At 43.6% G+C, this 18,812-nt stretch overlaps 1 protein-coding gene across 1 annotated transcript; it reads left to right on the forward strand.

Annotated features, from left to right (window-relative positions):
• The first annotated feature begins 5,428 nt into the window (after positions 1 to 5,428).
• Positions 5,429 to 11,810, forward strand: LOC141110329 (uncharacterized). The gene is made up of 2 exons (XM_073601626.1): positions 5,429 to 6,534; positions 11,307 to 11,810. Exons 1-2 carry the CDS (start codon positions 5,938 to 5,940, stop codon positions 11,523 to 11,525), a joined length of 816 nt encoding a protein of 271 aa, XP_073457727.1. The 5' UTR covers positions 5,429 to 5,937; the 3' UTR covers positions 11,526 to 11,810.
• Positions 11,811 to 18,812: the final 7,002 nt, after the last annotated feature.

Raw genomic sequence — 18,812 nt, forward strand, 5'->3', positions numbered from 1 at the left:
TCCAGCCTGATGTGCCCGCTTTCCAGCCTGATGTGCCCGCTTTCCAGCCTGATGTGCCCGCTTTCCAGCCTGATGTACCCGCTTTCCAGTCTGATGTGTCCGCTTTCCAGCCTGATGTGCCTGCTTTCCAGCCTGATGTACCCGCTTTCCAGTCTGATGTGCCCGCTTTCCAGTCTGATGTGCCCGCTTTCCAGCCTGATGTCTCAAAGCTAGCCTTTCAGCCTGATGTCTCAAAGCTTGCCTTTCAGCCTGATGTCTCAAAGCTTGCCTTTCAGCCTGATATCTCGAAGCTTGCCTTTCAGCCTGATGTCTCAAAGCTTGCCTTTCAGCCTGATGTCTTGGTGCCCGCCTTCCAGCCTGATGTGCCCGCTTTCCAGCCTGATGTACCCGCTTTCCAGCCTGATGTGCCCGCTTTCCAGTCTGTTGTCTCAAAGCTTGCCTTTCAGCCTGTCTCAGTGTCTGCCTTTTAGCCTGATGTCTCGGTGTCTGCCTTTTAGCCTGATGTCTCGATGCCTGCCTTTCAGCCTGATATCTCGATGCCTGGCTTTCAGCCTGATATCTTGATGCCTGCCTTCCAGTCTGATGTCTCCGCTTTCCAGTCTGATGTCTCCGCTTTCCAGTCTGATGTCTCCGCTTTCCAGCCTGATGTGCCAGCTTTCCAGCCTGATTTGCCAGCTTTCCAGCCTGTTGTCTCAGTGCCTGCCTTTCAGCCTGTTGTCTCGGTGCCTGCCTTTCAGCCTGTTGTCTCGGTGCCTGCCTTTCAGCCTGTTGTCTCGGTGCCTGCCTTTCAGCCTGATGTCTCGATGCCCGCTGCCCAGCTCAATGACTCGGATGTGCCAGATGTCTGCCCGGATGTGCCTGACGACCAGCCTGAAATACTCTCTTCCACCGTTCTGCCCGATGCCATAGACTATGGACAATTAAGACTAGTTGGAGCGTCCGGAGGCCGCTCCTTTAGGGGGGAGTACTGTCAGGAAAGGGTCCATCCGCTGGTAAGATATATCATTTGGCATGCAGTACTGGGGTCCACCAGCAGGTGTCTCCTGGCAGTTTGGAACTGTCAGGGGAGTCTTTCCCTGCTGGTGTTATTTCATCTTTTGGCCGCAGTACTGACGTCCACCAGTTGATTGATCCTGGCAGTATGGAGCAGACAACACTCCCTGCGCTCAGGTGTTACATGAAGATAATTATTGTCAGTCCCATAAATACCCGGCAAGCCCTCACATGCTTGCCTTGGTATCTTTCTTCCTTCCGCCCTGACCTGTACCTGCGACCTGCACCTTGTACCTTGTAACCTGTATCTGAACCTGAACCTGAGCCTGTACCCGATCCCATCCTGATCCTGTCCCTCCTGTGTTCCCATTCCCTTGTAGCCTGATCCCATCCATTATCTCCCTCTCCTATCCTGCCCTTGTTCAGTTGCTGATCCCCTGTGTATGACCTTGGCCTGGCTAACGTGTTTGATTTCGGTACTTCCCTTTGGCTGTATATATTATCTGTTGTCTGTGGGTTTTCTGTTGGTTGGTTGAGCACTATTTGTGTTTGGGGTGTTTTCTTATTTATATCACTTATCTTAAATAAACATTATTCTTATTCACTTTACATGCGTTTTGGTTTCCTCTTTGCAGTCCACACAATCTGGTCACACCTGTTCATGACAGTAACCTTGTCCTTAAAGTGCAGGAGCTTGATAATAAGGGGCCTTGGCTGACCCCTGAAGATGGTGCCCTGGAGGCGACTCTATGCGCACGCTCAATTGCAAAGAAACTTGATAAAGAGTCTTTACCAAACATTTCCTTAAGCCAACCTTCCATGAATTCTATCGGGTTATTGCCTTCACTTCTCTCGGGGAGACCCAGAACCCTTACGTTCTTGCTACGTAACCTATTCTCCATATCATCCATTTTATGAATGCACATATTTAATTGATCTCTCATTAGCATTGCCTCTTGTCTCATTGGGTTCACATCGTCTTCTACCTGACAAAGTCTCCACTCAAGAAGAGTTGTCCGAGCACATACTTCTTGCACATCATGTCTCAAGGATAATAGATTGTCTCTAATACATTTAAGCTGGTCAGATAGATAAATAATGATGACTTACAGTTGTTGATTGCTAGGAGAATATCCTTTGGGGATGGCTCCTTCTCTGTAACTTTTGTAGGTGGGGTTGGGGGGGTTTCATGAGGCAGTATAGGGCCCCAATGATTTATAACAGCGACCTTGAAAGGGTCAACCCTACAATTCCCATGCTTTGGTCCATGTGAAATGAATAGGATGGCGGAGATGTTGCTCAGTGCTGGTTTTATTGTGCTTTAGCCATACAAAGTAGTGGAAAACAAAACCAGAATTGAATTACCGTAAAGAGCAGTAAATTCCGTTCCTCCATCTGGAATCAGAAGCACCTCGTAACTCATCCAAAATTAAATTTTATTACCCGATTTATCCATAAAGCCAACTGAATCATGCCTCTGCTACAAAACAAATGCAATTTTACACATAAACATAAAAAAATAAAAATAAATAAAAAAGCTTAAAGCAGAACTACACCGTATAGGAGCAACACAAACCCTCCCCCCCAAAAAAACCACAATTTAATTCATTTTTACTATTCAAAGCAATCTTCCCGCATCCACCAATGTCTCCATGCTTTAGTTTGCTTAGAAATCACTTTGAAAAACACCCCCCCCCCTCCCCCCAATTTCTAGCCGTGGCCATCTTGAGTAAGGGAAGATGATTCATGTAGCATTTACTTCCCGGAATCCATCTGCACTTAACTCAGGCTTGCAGACAGGAGGGAGTGCTTAGCTGAGAAAGTCCCTCCTCCCCTTCTGAAGACTCCTGAGAGTATGACATCATTTGGATTGTTTGTCTAACCAGGAAGTAGCTGAAGAAATGTAAAAAAAAGGTTAAAACAAGTAAATAGAATATACTTTCCTTTCCACCATGAGTATGGCTCACCATTGGAATGACTGGGGGGGAGCCATACTCTGCAGAACTGCTGGAGGACACAATTAAATAAGGCTCCCCATTGGAATGAATGTGGGGAGAACCGTACTCTACAGAACTGCTGGAGGCCAGCATGAGAATGACTCCTCATTGAAATGAATGTGGGAAGAGTCGTATACTGCAGAACTTCTGTAGGCCTCCATGAGTATGGCACCACACTGGAATGAATGTGGGGAGAGCCATACACTGCAGAACTTCTTGAGGCCTCCATGAGTATGGCCCCACACTGGAATGAATGTGTGGAGAGCCATACACTGCGGAACTTCTGGAGGCCTCCATGAGTATGGCCCCACACTGGAATGAATGTGGGGAGAGCCATACACTGCAGAACTTCTGGAGGCCTTCATGAGTATGGCCCCACACTGGAATGAATGTGGGGAGAGCTATACACTGCAGAACTTCTGGGGGCCACCATGAGTATGGCTCCCAATTGGAATGAGTGTGAAGAGAGCCGTACTCTGAAGAACTGCTGTAGGCCACCATGAATTTGGCTTCCCATTGTAATAAATGTGGCTGCGGTGTGCATGTTAAAGGGTCAGCGTTGATGGGTGTGAGTTTGCATCAGACAGGTTTAGCCTTCGACATGGATGCAAAAACTGCTTGAAAAAAGGTTAAATGCAAATCAGAAAGTAGTCAACTGCACCTGTCAAAGAACTCTGAGGTCCCATTCGCACCGTGTGAGTGGGGCAGTGTTGCTAAATGCAGGCCAAACATAATAACAAGTTGTAATCCATTGTTTCCAATGGGCTTAGTTCACACCAATGCATTGTGCTGGTTTGTGGCTGTGTGAAAATGGAACATGCTGTATTTAAATGCAGGGCAATACACTGCAACTAATTAAAACAAATTGTAACACATCACAGCATGCCGTAATGCATGTTAGAAAAAGAAAAATATTGTAATTTGGCTCCTGCTATAAAGTAAAAAAAAAACCTACTCAATCATTACAAAAAATCACATCAATGCAATGCATTAAGAAAAAAAAAAGGTGTTAGGGTTACAGGTCAGTGTTTAGGCATCCCCTTGCTGTTCCACATAGTTATTATACTGCTGGGGGCCTACAGACATACAAAGCAGTCCAGACACCTCCTGCTTTATTCTATAAATACCCTACAGCTCATATAGGCCTAAGCTGTCTCCTAACACGTAAACAGAGGGTGGGCTAGAAACCCTCCCCTACACATCATCCCCCTGGTCCACAGCAGCACTGACCCATAAGTGGTCGGGAGTACTTACAACACAAGGCCTTGCAATAATTCTGTGGTTCCAAGTTAGTACAGTCCAGCCGAACACTTGGGGCCCAGGTCACATGGCGCCTGTTCTGTAGAGGGGTCAGGCTCTTTACCGCCAACATGGTGACCTCTTCACCTAACCACCACCACTCCCGACTAGAAGAGGTCTTCCTTATATTCAGGATCCTGTCCACCAGCACCCATCTAGCTGGCATACTGGCCCACCTTACACACGTCTTCTTGGGTATTCAGGCATCCTCTTTGAAGAATGCCATGTGAGCCAGAAGTCCATCTTCTTTTCCTTGGAAGTAAAAGAGTTTCCAAACAATGGAAAGGAAATTCTGAGTTCAATCCAGTAAATCCATCTCTTCTGGCACAGTGTTACATCTTGGTTCCCTTTAGGCCAGTGCTGGAGATCTGATATCTCAAGGCCCATATCTAGGGAAGCCCAAGTAGGGATGGTGAACAATGTTCCATATAAGTCTCTGCTACATCCCCCTTAAGTGGGGTACACAATTCTCCCTCTCCACCCTCATGGACTCTACCAATCCTATAAATGAGGTTCTGCCAGAAGGGCAGAAACTATGAATCCCATCCTTAAAGAAGAGGCCCAAAACAAGGGAGCTAACCCCTTCCTACCAGTATGAGGTTTAGTGCTGTGGTTAAAGGAAGGATTGGCATGAGGGTTATCTCTCTCTCTCGCCCTAATAGAACCATTACACATTGACCAAATATTGGCCATTAGCTTTTAGAAGGTCAGAGGAAGCCTGTAAGAAGCATTCCAAGGGGGTAAGTTTAGCACCTTCCTAACAGCTTCAGTTGGCAACAGAGCCTGCAGAGGGCAGCAATGGTACATTTTTATTTTTTTAATTGCAGTTCTTAAAAGGAAAATATTGCAAAATCTGCATTGAGACATCATTCTAATGCCCCGTACACACGGTCGGACTTTGTTCGGACATTCCGACAACAAAATCCTAGGATTTTTTCTGACGGATGTTGGCTCAAACTTGTCTTGCATACACATGGTCACACAAAGTTGTCGGAAAATCCAATCATTCTGAACGCGGTGACGTAAAACACGTACGTCGGGACTATAAACGGGGCAGTGGCCAAAAGCTTTCATCTCTTTATTTATTCTGAGCATGCGTGGCACTTTGTCCATCGGATTTGTGTACACACGATCGGAATTTCCGACAACGGATTTTGATGTCGGAAAATTTTATATCCTGCTCTCAAACTTTGTGTGTCGGAAAATCCGATGGAAAATGTGTGATGGAACCTACACACGGTCGGAATTTCCGACAACAAGGTCCTATCACACATTTTCCGTCGGAAAATCCGACCATGTGTGCGGGGCATAAAAATGTTATTTGCATGACTTTTTGTGGCCTCTGTACTTTCTGACACGCTGATCTGCAAAAAAAAAAAATATCCTTGTCCCAAGTCAACCACCTATGGAGTATTGAAGCCTTTGGATCAGCAGGGGCAGCCTTTGCACCTTTTCAGTGCAGGTTTCTTTTAAATGGGTGGCCATGCTGACTCATTGGCTACAATTCTTTCAGAGTCACCAATGGGGCACATCTGCAGAACAGAGGTATTGACTTTGGCTTTTTCTAGGCAAGCATGCAGCTAGTGAAGTCAGAGTAGAGGCAGAACATCTAATCTGTACAGTCACTCCAAGTCTGATTTATAAAGTTATGAAGCCATTGGATTTTCATGGCAGCCAGGAGACTGGTATTTTCAGATGGAGAGATCAGCAGGTCAATGTACCTTCTCAGCGGTGGTGGTCAATGAACCTTCTCAGAACTGGTTCCTTTAAATGGAAATATTCATCTCCAGTCAAGGAAGGATGTGGCCTCACACCTAGATTGTACAGAGAAAAAAAAAACCTCTATGCCTTTAGCCAGTTCCTGCCAGACATTTGTCCATCTTACCAGTTGGCAGCAAGAATTGCTGTTGTCTACAAGGAAGGGTCTAATAAGACGGCTGGAATCCCCAACCATTCGGAGATGTCACGTCTGCAGGAGCCGTACCCGAGGCAGTTCCCTCAGCCCAACTATCCATCTGACCCCACCAACCCGGAATACATGCCAATTCCCCAAAACCCAGGACCGAACCCAATGCAGCAAGTCGTCTACCAACCAAACACCGACAACACGATTATGATGCAGCCGGCCACAGCAAGTGCAGCACCCTCTCCGATTCGGTATAAAGACTACATGTACTGGTCGATCTTCAATATGCTCTGCTGCTGCTTTCCAGTGGGACTCGCGGCCACCATCTATGCCTACAAGGTAATGAGGAAAGGAAGGCTGACTGATTGTTTGATTGATTGATTGATTGATTGAATCAACTACAGGGTAGAAAGGAAACAATAAGTTCAGGGCTCAGTCACACCACTGGCACTGGGCTACGTTGCTCAATGCAGACAAAATCCAAGGGCATGGAAAAAAAAATCCATTGTTTTCAATGGTGCCAGTTGCCTTGGTCTGCGATGTCCAAAAATAAAATAAAAATAAAAATTTTTCATTTTTAAACGCATCAATGAGCTCTACTAGGAAAAATCTCCAAACAGCCACCATGGCGAGTTTTGCATTGTTGGGGGAAAAGTGCACTGAATGTAAAAAATGCACTGCAATGCAGGACGCTATAACATTGCATTTGTTGGCTGTCGCCTTTTTTTTAAGGCTGACTTCACAGCTATGTGTTGCGGTGGCCAAAAGTAATACGGTGTTTTTTTTTATGGTGACCATTATCACTGAGATGGAAAGATGGTGGAAATTAAAAATTTTAGAGCTACACTATATTACCAAAAGTATTGGGACGCCTGCCTTTACACGCACATGAACTTTAATGGCATCCCAGTCTTAGTCCGTAGGGTTCAATATTGAGTTGGCCCCACCCTTTGCAGCTATAAGAGCTTCAACTCCTCTGGGAAGGCCGTCCACGAGGTTTAGGAGTGTGTCTGTGGGAATGTTCCAGAAGCGCATTTGTGAGGTCAGGCACTGATGTGGACGAGAAGGCCTGGCTCGCAGTCTCCGCTCATCCCAAAGGTGTCCTATCAGGTTGAGGTCAGGACTCTGTGCAGCCCATTCAAAGACCCTGCGCGGTTTGTGCTCAATACAATAAAATGTGAAGAAAAAAACAAACAAACATAAAAGCTTCACACAATGCCTACAATAAATTCATATACAATGTTGTGAAGAAAACATATAAATAAAAATTAAAGTCAATAAATTCATAAAGTGCTGTAAGTCTTCTGTGCGGCAAACTTTCCATGAAATTATCGCCTGTAGTGTAAAATCCTGTGGGGGGGTTAAAAGAAAAAATAGTAAGATGAATGGAAAGGGAGGGAGGGTTGTAGACATGTGTAATTCGTTTTGTTCCGAATTAGTTTAACAAATTTTGACAAATTCGTTAATTTGGAAATATCCGAATTAACGAAAAGAATATTTCCCAATATTCGTAAATTCAAAAATTCGAAAATTTATAAATTCGAAATTCCGAAAATAGAAAATATGAAATAATAACTAACTAATAATAACTTAAAGTGTAAGTAAACCCTCCTGTTGTTTTCAGCCAAGGAAGCTGCCATCTTTGCCTCTGTTTAATCTACAACTGCCATGATGCTGCACATGTGATCAATTATGACACCAGCCATTGGATGGTTTGACAGTTTGGTTGAGAGCACAACCAATGGGAGTGCTGCATTTCCGGCACGTGCCAGAAATTAAACTGTTTTATGGCTGGGTTTACTACCGCTTTAACTATTACTAACTATCAAATTATAGGTATTGGAATTTCCTTTCAAATTTGGCTGTTAGTGAACGTAACGAATACAAATTTATCTGAAGTTTCGAATTATCCGAAATAAAGAATGCCGCATCTAAACGAATGGAACGTAACAAATTAATAATAAATAACAATAATAATAATAATAATAATAAAAAAGTATTATTGTTCATTATTAATTCATTCCGTTCCATTTGTTTAGATGCGGCATTCATTATTTTGGATAATTCGTAACTTCAGATAAATTCGTATTCGTTACTTTCACTAACAGCCAAATTTGACAGGAAATTCCAATACCTTTAATTTGATAGTTATTAGTAAGTTAGTTAGATATTCTTTCGGATTTTCAAATTTATGAATCTTCAAATTTACGAATTTATGAATTACGAAAAAATGAACCAAAAAAACTGTAAAAAAACAAAAAAAAAAAAACAAAAACAATTTTTCGGCAGTGCACAGATTTAGAGGATTGGTTAAATATTCCCTTTACTTGAATAGGTTTTTATTATTAGTATATTATTATACTATTTTTGTTTTTTAATTCATATTTTATTTAAATTTCTTATAACGCACAGTGGTGTAGTGGTAGCACTCTCACCTAGCAGTAAGAAGGGTCACTGGTTCGAATCCCAACCACGACACTACCTGCTTGGAGTTTGCATGTTTTCCCTGTGCCTGCGTGGGTTTCCTCCGGGTACTCCGGTTTCCTCCCACACTCCAAAGACATGCTGGTAGGTTAATTGGATCCTGTCTAAATTGTCCCTAGTATGTATGAATGTGAGTTAGGGACCTTAGATTGTAAGCCCCTTGAGGGTAGGGACTGATGTGAATGTACAATGTATATGTAAAGCGCTGCGTAAATTGATGGCGCTATATAAGTACCTGAAATAAATAAATAAATAAATAAATAACACAACAACATATACACAAAAAGACATAAAGATAATGACACAAATAATCATATCAAAGCAAAAACATCCACAAACCCCACGAAAAAAAAAAATGCTTCCATATATCTCCTGCCATATAGATGAAACCTATTTTTACCCATACATCTATACAACCCCTTGGCAAAAAATATGGAAATTCCGTTTATTTGTGTAAAAAAAAAAAAAAAAAAAAAAAAAAAAAAAACTAATTACAGACATGCTTCAAAACTATTTTCATTTAATATTCCAACTTCTGGCTTTAAGAAACACTTAAAAACATACTATACAGAAGTCATTTTGCAAGCTGCCGCTGAGGTCGTCTGCAGGTCGCCTTACAGAGTCGGGCTGCCCCTGTGTGAACCGACTCTGGGAAACATATTATGGAATCACCATGTACTTTGCAGTTCTAAATTTTTTACATGCTTTTAAACAAGGATGTACAAAGTGAGTGTAAACTTTTTATCTTCATACATTTTTTTTTTTTTTAATCACAATGGTATCACGCTATAAATGTCCAATTCTCCTCCTATGATAACGTATAACTGGTGGAAACGTGAGGAAGAGCTAAGAAATTACCTACAGAGTTACACGGGATTTTTCACTACAGGCGATATTTTCATGGAAAGTTGGTGAGTGAGGGTACGAGACGAAGAGGAGCGCAACACTTTCATCACTTTGCCATATTTCATTGCACTTTTAAAAGAAACAATTGCCACACGGAGGATTTGCAGCACTTTATGAATTTATTGACTTAAATTTTTATCTATATATTTTCTTCACAACGTTGGAATTTTCATGTGTATGAATTTTTTTTGTAGGCATTGTATGAAGTTTTTAGGTTAGATTTTTGATTTATTGTGTTGAGCACAGACAGCGCAGGGTCCTTATATTTTAATTTTTAAAGGCATATACAAATATATTTTTACCTAGCAGCAGTCTAATTATCAATCACAGCACCACAGCATGGGGATATTCACATTATTCCCATAGACACACTCCTAAACCTTGCGGACGGCCTTCCCAGTAGACTTTAAGCTGTTATAGCTGCAAAGGGTGGGCCAACTCAATATTGCATAGCTCCCAACTGTCCCTGATTTGGAGGGACTGTCCCTGATTTGGAGCGATGTCCCTCTGTCCCTCTTTCCCCCTCATTTGTCCCTCATTTTGGTCTGATCTATATAGTTGTATATAAAATGCACTTTTTATCTTTCAAAAAGTGTTTCCCCGCGCTAAACCTTTCATCTGATTTCTAATTTGCTCGATTTTGAAATTCCAAAAGCCAATATAAAGGAATAGTAGTGGTAAAAAAGCACTTGTGGGTTTAACCAATCTTGTTTTTTATACAATTCTCCTTTAAGAGGGCATGGCAGAGGGTGTGTCCTATGCCTGCATACTTTTGCTGATAGGTGTCCTTCATTCCCATCTCAAAAAGTTGGGAGGTATGATATTGAATGTATCGAATGGAAAGAATGGGGAAAGGTTAGACCCCACCCGTTTTTTGGGGGGTTTTTGCCTTCCATTTCACCTCTGGAGAGATTTTGTCCTCTATTTGTCCTACTGACCAAGACCAAAAGTGAAGAGAAACCCAACATTTTAGAGGTTCAACCAGAGGTTCAACCAGAGCCTTTAAATAGTGGAGGGAGAATGTATCCAATGGAAAAAATGGGGAAAGGTTAGATCGTGACATTTTTTTTTTTTTTTGCTGTCCCCTCTGGATAGATTCGCCCCTCTATTTATCCTGTTGACCATGGTCACTGAGTCAAAATAAGGGTCAATCCAATATTTTAGAACTATAACCCGAGCAGTGGGTGAAGGGAAGTTATCCAAAAGTATAGGATGGGGAAGAGTTAGACCCTGACAGTTTTTGGTAGGGTTTTTGCCTGTATCCCCGCTGGGGAGTTTCACCCCTGTATATGTCCTGCTGACTTTTTGGTCACTGAGATGAAATAATGGTGGAAATCCAATATTTAAAGCTAAACCAGAACAGGGGGTGGAGGGAATCTAACCAATGTATAAGGTGTGGAAAGGTTAGACACTACCAATTTTTATTTTGGCTGTATCCCTACTAGGGAGATTCACCCCTCTATTATGTTCTGCTGACTACTGTCACCAAGACCAAAAGAGAGGAGAAATCCAACATCTTAGAGTTCTAACCAAAGCCTTTAAAAGCCTAAATTAAAAAACAGAAAAATCATCTTTTATGAATGACACGGGATCTGTGAACGGAGGATGGAGGGGATGCTTGATAGCTAGACCCCCTCTATTCACAGATCCTGGTGTTCACCTTTAAGCATCTATGTACTGAATTAGTTTTGGTCTACATTGGTCTTATTCTTCCCTTTCAGACGAAGAGCGCGAACGATGAAAGAGATGAGCGTGCCTCCTCATATTCCAGAATCACCTACAAACTGAACATCGCCGCCCTGGTGCTTGGAGTTTTGGCATTCATTTTAATTCCTGTAATTATTTTTGGTGTGTCACATTCTCTTGCCCTTTCGCCAACTCGTCTGGTTCGCTTCGACTTCAGCCAATATCTCCCTCCTAGATGGCCCACTCATCATTGATGTCGACCCTCCACCCTTATGTCTCACATCTATTCCAGAACCACTTCCTACCCACCATCCCGAGAGCCAAGTGTTGGAATTTAATGACTACAGTCTTATGTTGTAGAGATCCAACTATGGGGATACTATAGGGTGCGGTGTAGATTTAGATCTGATTGTCTTTAGTGTACTGACTCTCTACTACAATTATTCTCTATACTGATGCTCTCTATACTGATGTAAGAAGTGTGCACTGATTTATCCTCCATGTTCATGCATTTCATCTTATTAAACCTCTTTCCAGCACTGAGTGTCTTCATGTTTCTCTGCAGAAGGTGCAATACTTTGCAACACCAAGGATCGGGAGGGACCTGCCATAGGTTAGGTTTACATTCTGCTTCTGCTCAGAACACCGCTCCCCTTGGACACCACACTCACCAATAATACTTATAAAAGCGCTGTGCTAAATAAACAAAAAGAATAAAAGAAAAAAAAATGTGTATAGAGCATAAATTGATAAATAAATAAATCATACAATGCACTTATAATTCATAACAAGTGAAATAAAGTCCATCAACAGTCTATTAAAGTAAATCCAGTGAATTTGTGATAAGGTGTTCCTCAGTGAATTCCAATCCAAAAGGTGTCATCAACCTTCACCATCACCCAAAGTGTAATAGGAGTACAGTGTATTACCGAATGTATTGGGACGCCCGCCTTTATGCGCACATGAACTTTAAAGGCATCCCAGTCTTAGTCCGTAGGGTTCAATATTGAGTTGGCCCACCCTTTGCAACTATAACAGCTTCAACTCTTCTGGGAAGGCCGTCCACAAGGTTTAGTGTCTGTGGGAATGTTTGACCATTCTTCCAGAAGGGCATTTGTGAGGTCAGGCACTGATGTTGGACAAGAAGGCCTGGCCCGCAGTGTCCACTCAAATTCATCCTAAAGCTGTTCTATCGGGTTGAGTTCAGGACTTTGTGCAGGCTAGTCATGTTCCTCCACCCCAAACTCACTCCTCCATGTCTTTATGGACCTTGCTTTGTGCACTGGTCCAAATCATTTGGTGGAGGGGGGATTATGGTGTGGGGGTTGTTTTTCAGGGGTTGGGCTTGGCCCCCTTAGTTCCAGTGAAAGGAGCTCTTAAGGCGTCAGCATACCAAGACATTTTGGACAATTCATTCTCCCAACTTTGTGGGAACAGTTTGGGGATGGCCCCTTCCTGTTCCAACATGACACAAAGCAAGGTCCATAAAGACATAGATGAGCGAGTTTGTAGTAGAGGAACTTGACTGGCCTGCACAGAGTCCTGACCTCAACCAGATAGAACACCTTTGGGATGAATTAGAACTGAGCCTGCGAGTCAGGCCTTCTCATCCAAATCAATGCCTGACCTCCCAAATGCGCTTCTGGAAGAATGGTCAAACCTTGTGGACGGCCTTCCCAGAAGAGTTGAAGCTGTTATAGCTGCAAAGGGCGGGCCAACTCAATATTGAATCCTACGGACTAAGGCTGGGATGCCATTGAAGTTCATGTGCGTGTAAAGGCAGGCGTCCCAATACTTTTGATAATATAGTGTGTCTGCTTACCAAAATACCCATGACCCTCTTATTACAAGAGAAGTCATATAAAGCATGTACGGTCACTCAAAATCGCCAATACACTTCCCAGACTGCTCTGTCAGCTTCAAGGGCAGTGATGGTGAACCTTGGCACCCCAGATGTTTTGGAACTACATTTCCCATGATGCTCATGCACTCAGCAGTGTAGTTGAGCATCATGGGAAATGTATTTCCAAAACATTTGGTGTGCCAAGGTTTGCTATCACTCCTCTAGGGTATCACCAATGGGAAAACATACAAGGGCTCCAGCAGAGGATAAATCATGTGGAAAGAAAAAAAAAAACCTCTCCTTAGTGCAATAAAACCTGCAGCGTATTCATTTGAATACAAAAGTGCACTTACAAACATGTAAAACGAATGTGCATGAACAATAAAATCACCAAGCCGGCATGGATCTGGAGTTCCGTAAGCGCAATGGTTTGAACACCGATTTGCGGGCGTGATCTACGTATGCGTTCACCACTACATGTGAGCACGGGGTTCTTTTAAAAAAAAAAAAAAAATTAATTATTTATTTTATTTCATTTTTGTCTCCTTAATTATTTTTTTTTTTATAACTTTTATTGCTATCGCAAGAAATCTAAACATCCCCTGTGATAGCAATACAGCATGACAGGTCCTTTTTATAGAGAGATCTGAGGTCTATAAGACCCCAAATCTCTCCTCTACCTTTAAAAGCAAAAGACCAAAAAAAAAAAAAATAAACCTTTTTTTTATGTTTTGCTTTAATAAAAAACACCTTGTTTACATGCTGGAGGAGCCGGAAGTGCTCTAAGTCCAGAGCAGAGCACTGCGCCCCGAGCCCACCCAGTCATGTGACAATAGCGAATTAATATTCGCTATTGTCTTCCTGCTTCTCTTCCCGGCCAATCATGAAGAGAGAGGAGAAGCGACTGTATTGGCTGGGAGCAGAAGCAGGGGGAAAGCCGCTGCGGAGGATACGCAGGGGGAAGCCGTTGAAGCTGCCCACGACCTGGATGGGGTAAGTGCGGGGCTGGTGGGCGGACAGATGAGTGACAGGGGGTTTGTTCGTCGATCGACCGACCGAACAGGGGGGGGGGGTTGGGTGGTTTGTTTGCCGCCCTCCCCCCCTCCCTAAAAATGGAACACCGGCCATGCAATGGCGGCGATCAGCAATTTTTAGCAGGACTGCGACATTGCGCCGGACAAAGCGGACACCTAACTGACACTTTTTGTGGACCAGTGATATTATTACAGTGATCGGTGCTAAAAATTATAGTCGTCACTGTACTAATGACACTGGCTGGGAAGGGGTTAACATCAGAGGCGATCAAAGGGTTAAGTGTGTCCCTAGGGAGTCCTTTCTAACTGAAGGGGGAGGTGCTTTGACTGAAGGAAAACAGAGATCCGTGTTTCACAAAATCTCCATTTGCCCCTCTGGCAGAACGGCGATTTGCCTTGATTATTATTATTATTATTATACAGTATTTATATAGCGCCAACAGTTTACGTAGCGCTTTACAACTTGAAGGTAGACAGTACAAATACAATATAATTTGATACAGTAGGAATCAGAGGGCCCTGCTCCTTAGAGCTTACAATCTAAGAGGGAAGGTCAAGAGATACAAGAGGTAATAACTGTGGGTGATGTGCTGATTGAGAAGATAAATGACTGTTAGGTGGGGGCCAGATAGGCTTCTCTGAAGAGATGAGTTTTCAGGGATCGTCTGAAAGTGGATAAAGTAGGAGAAAATCGGACGGATTGGGGTAGAGCATTCCAGAGGATGGGGGAGGCTCTGGAGAAGTCCTGGAGGTGAGCATGGGATGAGGTGACAAGGGAGTTTGAATGCAGGAGGTCTTGGGAGGAGCGAAGAGAACGATTAGGTTGGTATTTTGTGACTAGGTTAGAGATGTAGCTGGGGGCCAGGTTGTGGATGGCTTTGTAAGTTATAGTTAGTATCTTGAATTTAATTCGGTGACTGAGTGGCAGCCAATGGAGGGATTGGCAGAGGGGTGTAGCAGACGCTGAGCGGTTTGTGTGGTGGATGAGCCTGGCCGCAGCGTTCATGATGGACTGAAGTGGGGATAGCCTATTTAGAGGTAAACCAATGAGGAGGGAGTTGCAGTAGTCAAGGCGGGAGATGACCAGGGAGTGGATTAGAAGCTTTGTGGTGTCATTGGTTAGGAGGGGCGTATCTTGGAGATGTTGCGGAGACAGAGGCGGCAAGCTTTGGATAGTGATAGAATGTGGGGTCGAAAGGTTAGTTCAGAGTCCAGGATTACACCTAGGACCTTGGCGTGGGGAGATGGGTTGATAGTTGAGCCGTTGATCTTGACAGGGAGATCAGGGGAAGTGGCACCTGAGGGAGGAAATATCATGAGCTCGGTTTTGGATAGGTTGAGTTTGAGAAAGTGATGTGACATCCAGGCTGATATGTCTGCTAGTAAGTTGGTAATGCGTGAGGAGACAGATGGAGAGAGCTGGGGGGTGGAGAGATAGATTTGGGTGTCATCAGCGTAGAGATGATATTTAAAGCCGTGGGAGGCAATCAACTGACCCAAGGAGGTGGTGTAGATTGAGAAAAGGAGAGGTCCGAGAACAGAACCTTGGGGGACCCCAACGGAAAAAGGAAGAGGAGAGGAGGAAGTAGAGTTGTAAGTGACACTGAAGGAGCGGTGGGATAGGTAGGATGAGAACCAGCGAAGAGTACAGTCACGGAGACCAAAGGAGTGGAGTTTTTTGAGGAGGAGGGGGTGGTCCACTGTGTCAAAGGCAGCAGAGAGATCCAGGAGAAGTAGTACAGAATAGTGTCCATTGGCTTTAGCCATTAGTAGGTCATTTGAGAGTTTAAGGAGAGCAGTTTCTGTGGAGTGTTGAGGGCGAAAACCGGACTGAAGGGGATCGGCAGGTTCTGGTGGACATTGCATTCTGCCGGACCTGCTGATTGGCTCCCGCTGTGTCCAATCACATCGTGAGCGGGGCTCCGGCTTCACACGCCCCAGAGCCAAAGAGAAAAATCACGTCAGGTACATGATTTTGCGTTTAAGGGGATCTGTACGACCAACACCAGCTCTGAACATTCCAACACATCTCACACCTATATTACATCCCCAATAAAGACTTCTTTATTTACCTGAGAATTCATCATATCCTAGCATCCTCATCTTGTTCCCAGGCCCCTCTAACCAAAGACATAATCACCTTTCTCAACTCCAAGTCCAACAAGATCTGTGGTATATCCCACATCTACGACCTACTCTCAAAAACAAAAACGGAGGAGAAAAACTTGGTTATTTCTCAGTGGGAATCTACCCTGCGAATTCAAGTTCCCCCATCTGTATAGTATCGTGCATTTCACTCCTCATTCAGGTTCTCCAGAAACTATGGATCCCATCCTTAAATAAGAGGCCCAAAACAAAGGAATAAGCTAACCCCTTCCTACCAGTATGAGGTTTACTGCTGTGGTTAAAGGAAGGATTAGCATGAGGGTTATCTCTCTCTCTCCCTAGTAGAGCCATTACACATTGACCAAATATTGGCCATTAGCTTTTAGAAGGTCAGAGGAAGCCTGTAAGAAGCATTCCAAGAGGGTACCTTTAGCACAGTGATGGCAAACCTTGGCACCCCAGATGTTTTGGAACTACATTTCCCATGAGGGTCATGCACTCTGCAGTGTACATAAGCATCATGGGAAATGTAGTTCCAAAACATCTGAGGTGCCAAGGTTCGCCATCACTGCTTTAGCACCTTCCTAACAGCTTTGGTTGCCATATTTTTTTTAATTGCAGTTCTTAAAGGAAAATATTGCAAAATCTGCCATTGAGACATAATTTTTAAAAATGTTATGTGCATGACTTTCCGCGGCCTCTTTAGTTTCTGACAAGCTGATCTGAAAAAAAAAAAAAAAAGACAGGACTTTAGATCCTTGTCCCAAATCAACCACCCATGGAGTATTGAAACCTTTGGATCAGCAGGGGCAGCCTTTGCACCTTTTCAGTGCAGGTTTCTTTTAAATGTGTGGCCATGCTGACTCATTGGCTATAATTTTTTCTGAGTCACCAATGGGGCACGTCTGCAGAACAGAGGTACTGACTTTGGCTTTTTCTAGGCAAGCATGCAGCTAGTGAAGTCAGAGTAGAGTCAGAACATCTCATCTGTACAGTCACTCCAAGTCTGATTTATAAAGTTATGAAGCCATTGGATTTTCATGGCAGCCAGGAGACTGGTATTTTCAGATGGAGAGATCAGCAGGTCTATGTACCTTCTTAACGGTGGTCGTCTATGTACCTTCTCAGAACTTTTTCCTTTAAATGGAAACATTCATCTCCAGTCAAGGAAGGATGTGGTCTCACACCTAGATAGAATAGAGAGAAAAAAAAACCTCTATGCCTTTAGCCAGTTCCTGTCAGACATTTGTCCATCTTACCAGTTGGCAGCAAGAATCGCTGTAATGTCTACAAGGAAGGGTCTAATAAGACGGCTAAGACCCCCTTACCATTAATCCCCAACCATTCGGAGATGTCACGTCTGCAGGAGCCGTATCCAAGCCAGTTCCCTCAGCCCAGGGCCGTCTTTAATATTGATTGGACTCTGGGCAAAATTTTTTTTGCCTCCCACCTATGCAGTTTCTCTCTCAACCTGCTCTGAGACATACAATAAATAGCAGCTAGACTCAAAATCCATTTACGGAATCAGATCAGGCAGTGATTGTGATTGGTTGCCAGAGGTTACAGTGTATCATTACCGCTCACTGACTGGTTGCTAGAGGTTACAGCACACATTACGGCTCACTGATTAATTGCTAGAGGTTACAGCACATGATTTCTGCTTGTTGATTGGTTGCTAGAGATTAATTTACCTCAATACTGATGAAAGGATTCCTCACCAAGCGCCAATGTAATGAGAAGGTTTACACTGACCACCAAGCTGAGAGATTTAGCCTGCGTTCACATTTGTGTATGTCGGGAACGCATGCAAAATCGCTTTCCTGACACGACAGAAACATGCTGCCCTGGACCTGCTGATTGGCTCCCGCTGTGTCCAATCACAGCATGAGCAGGGCTCTGGTGGCATGCTCCCCAGAGCCGAAGAGAAAAATCACGGCAGGTACATGATTTTGCGCTTAAGGGGATCTATACGACCAACACCAGCTCCGAACATTCCAACACATCAGAAAACCTATATAACATCCCCAATAAAGACTTCTTTATTTACCTGAGAATTCATCATATCCTAGCATCCTCATCTTGTTCCCAGGCCCCTCTAACCAAGGACATAATCACCTTTCTCAACTCCAAGTCCAACAAGATCTGTGGTATATCCCACATCTACGACCTACTCTCAAAACCAAAAATGGAGGAGAAAAACTTGGCTATTTCTCAGTGGAAATCTACCCTGCGAATTCAGGTCCCCCCATCTGTATGGTATTGTGCATTTCACTCCTCATTCAGGTTCTCCAGAAACTATGGGTCCTATCCTTAAAGAAGAGGCCCAAAACAAGGGAATAAGCAAACCCCTTCCTATCAGTATGAGGTTTACTGCTGTGGTTAAAGGAAGGATTAGCATGATTTATCTCTCTCTCTCCCTAGTAGAGCCATTACACATTGACCAAATATTGGCCATTAGCTTTTAGAAGGTCAGAGGAAGCCTGTAAGAAGCATTCCAAGGGGGTACCTTTAGCACAGTGATGGCAAACCTTGGCACCCCAGATGTTTTGGAACTACAT

The sequence above is a fragment of the Aquarana catesbeiana genome, linkage group LG10, assembly GCF_042186555.1.
Source record: "Aquarana catesbeiana isolate 2022-GZ linkage group LG10, ASM4218655v1, whole genome shotgun sequence".
In the NCBI taxonomy this organism is placed as follows: Eukaryota; Metazoa; Chordata; class Amphibia; order Anura; family Ranidae; genus Aquarana; species Aquarana catesbeiana.

What these genes read in the sequence shown, in the direction of transcription:
- LOC141110329 (XM_073601626.1), top strand. Translation starts at nt 5,938, where the DNA reads ATGAAGCCATTGGATTTTCATGGCAGCCAGGAGACTGGTATTTTCAGA. An exon ending in CCACCATCTATGCCTACAAG is followed by an intron (nt 6,535 to 11,306) that starts GTAATGAGGAAA and finishes CTTCCCTTTCAG; the next exon opens with ACGAAGAGCGCGAACGATGA.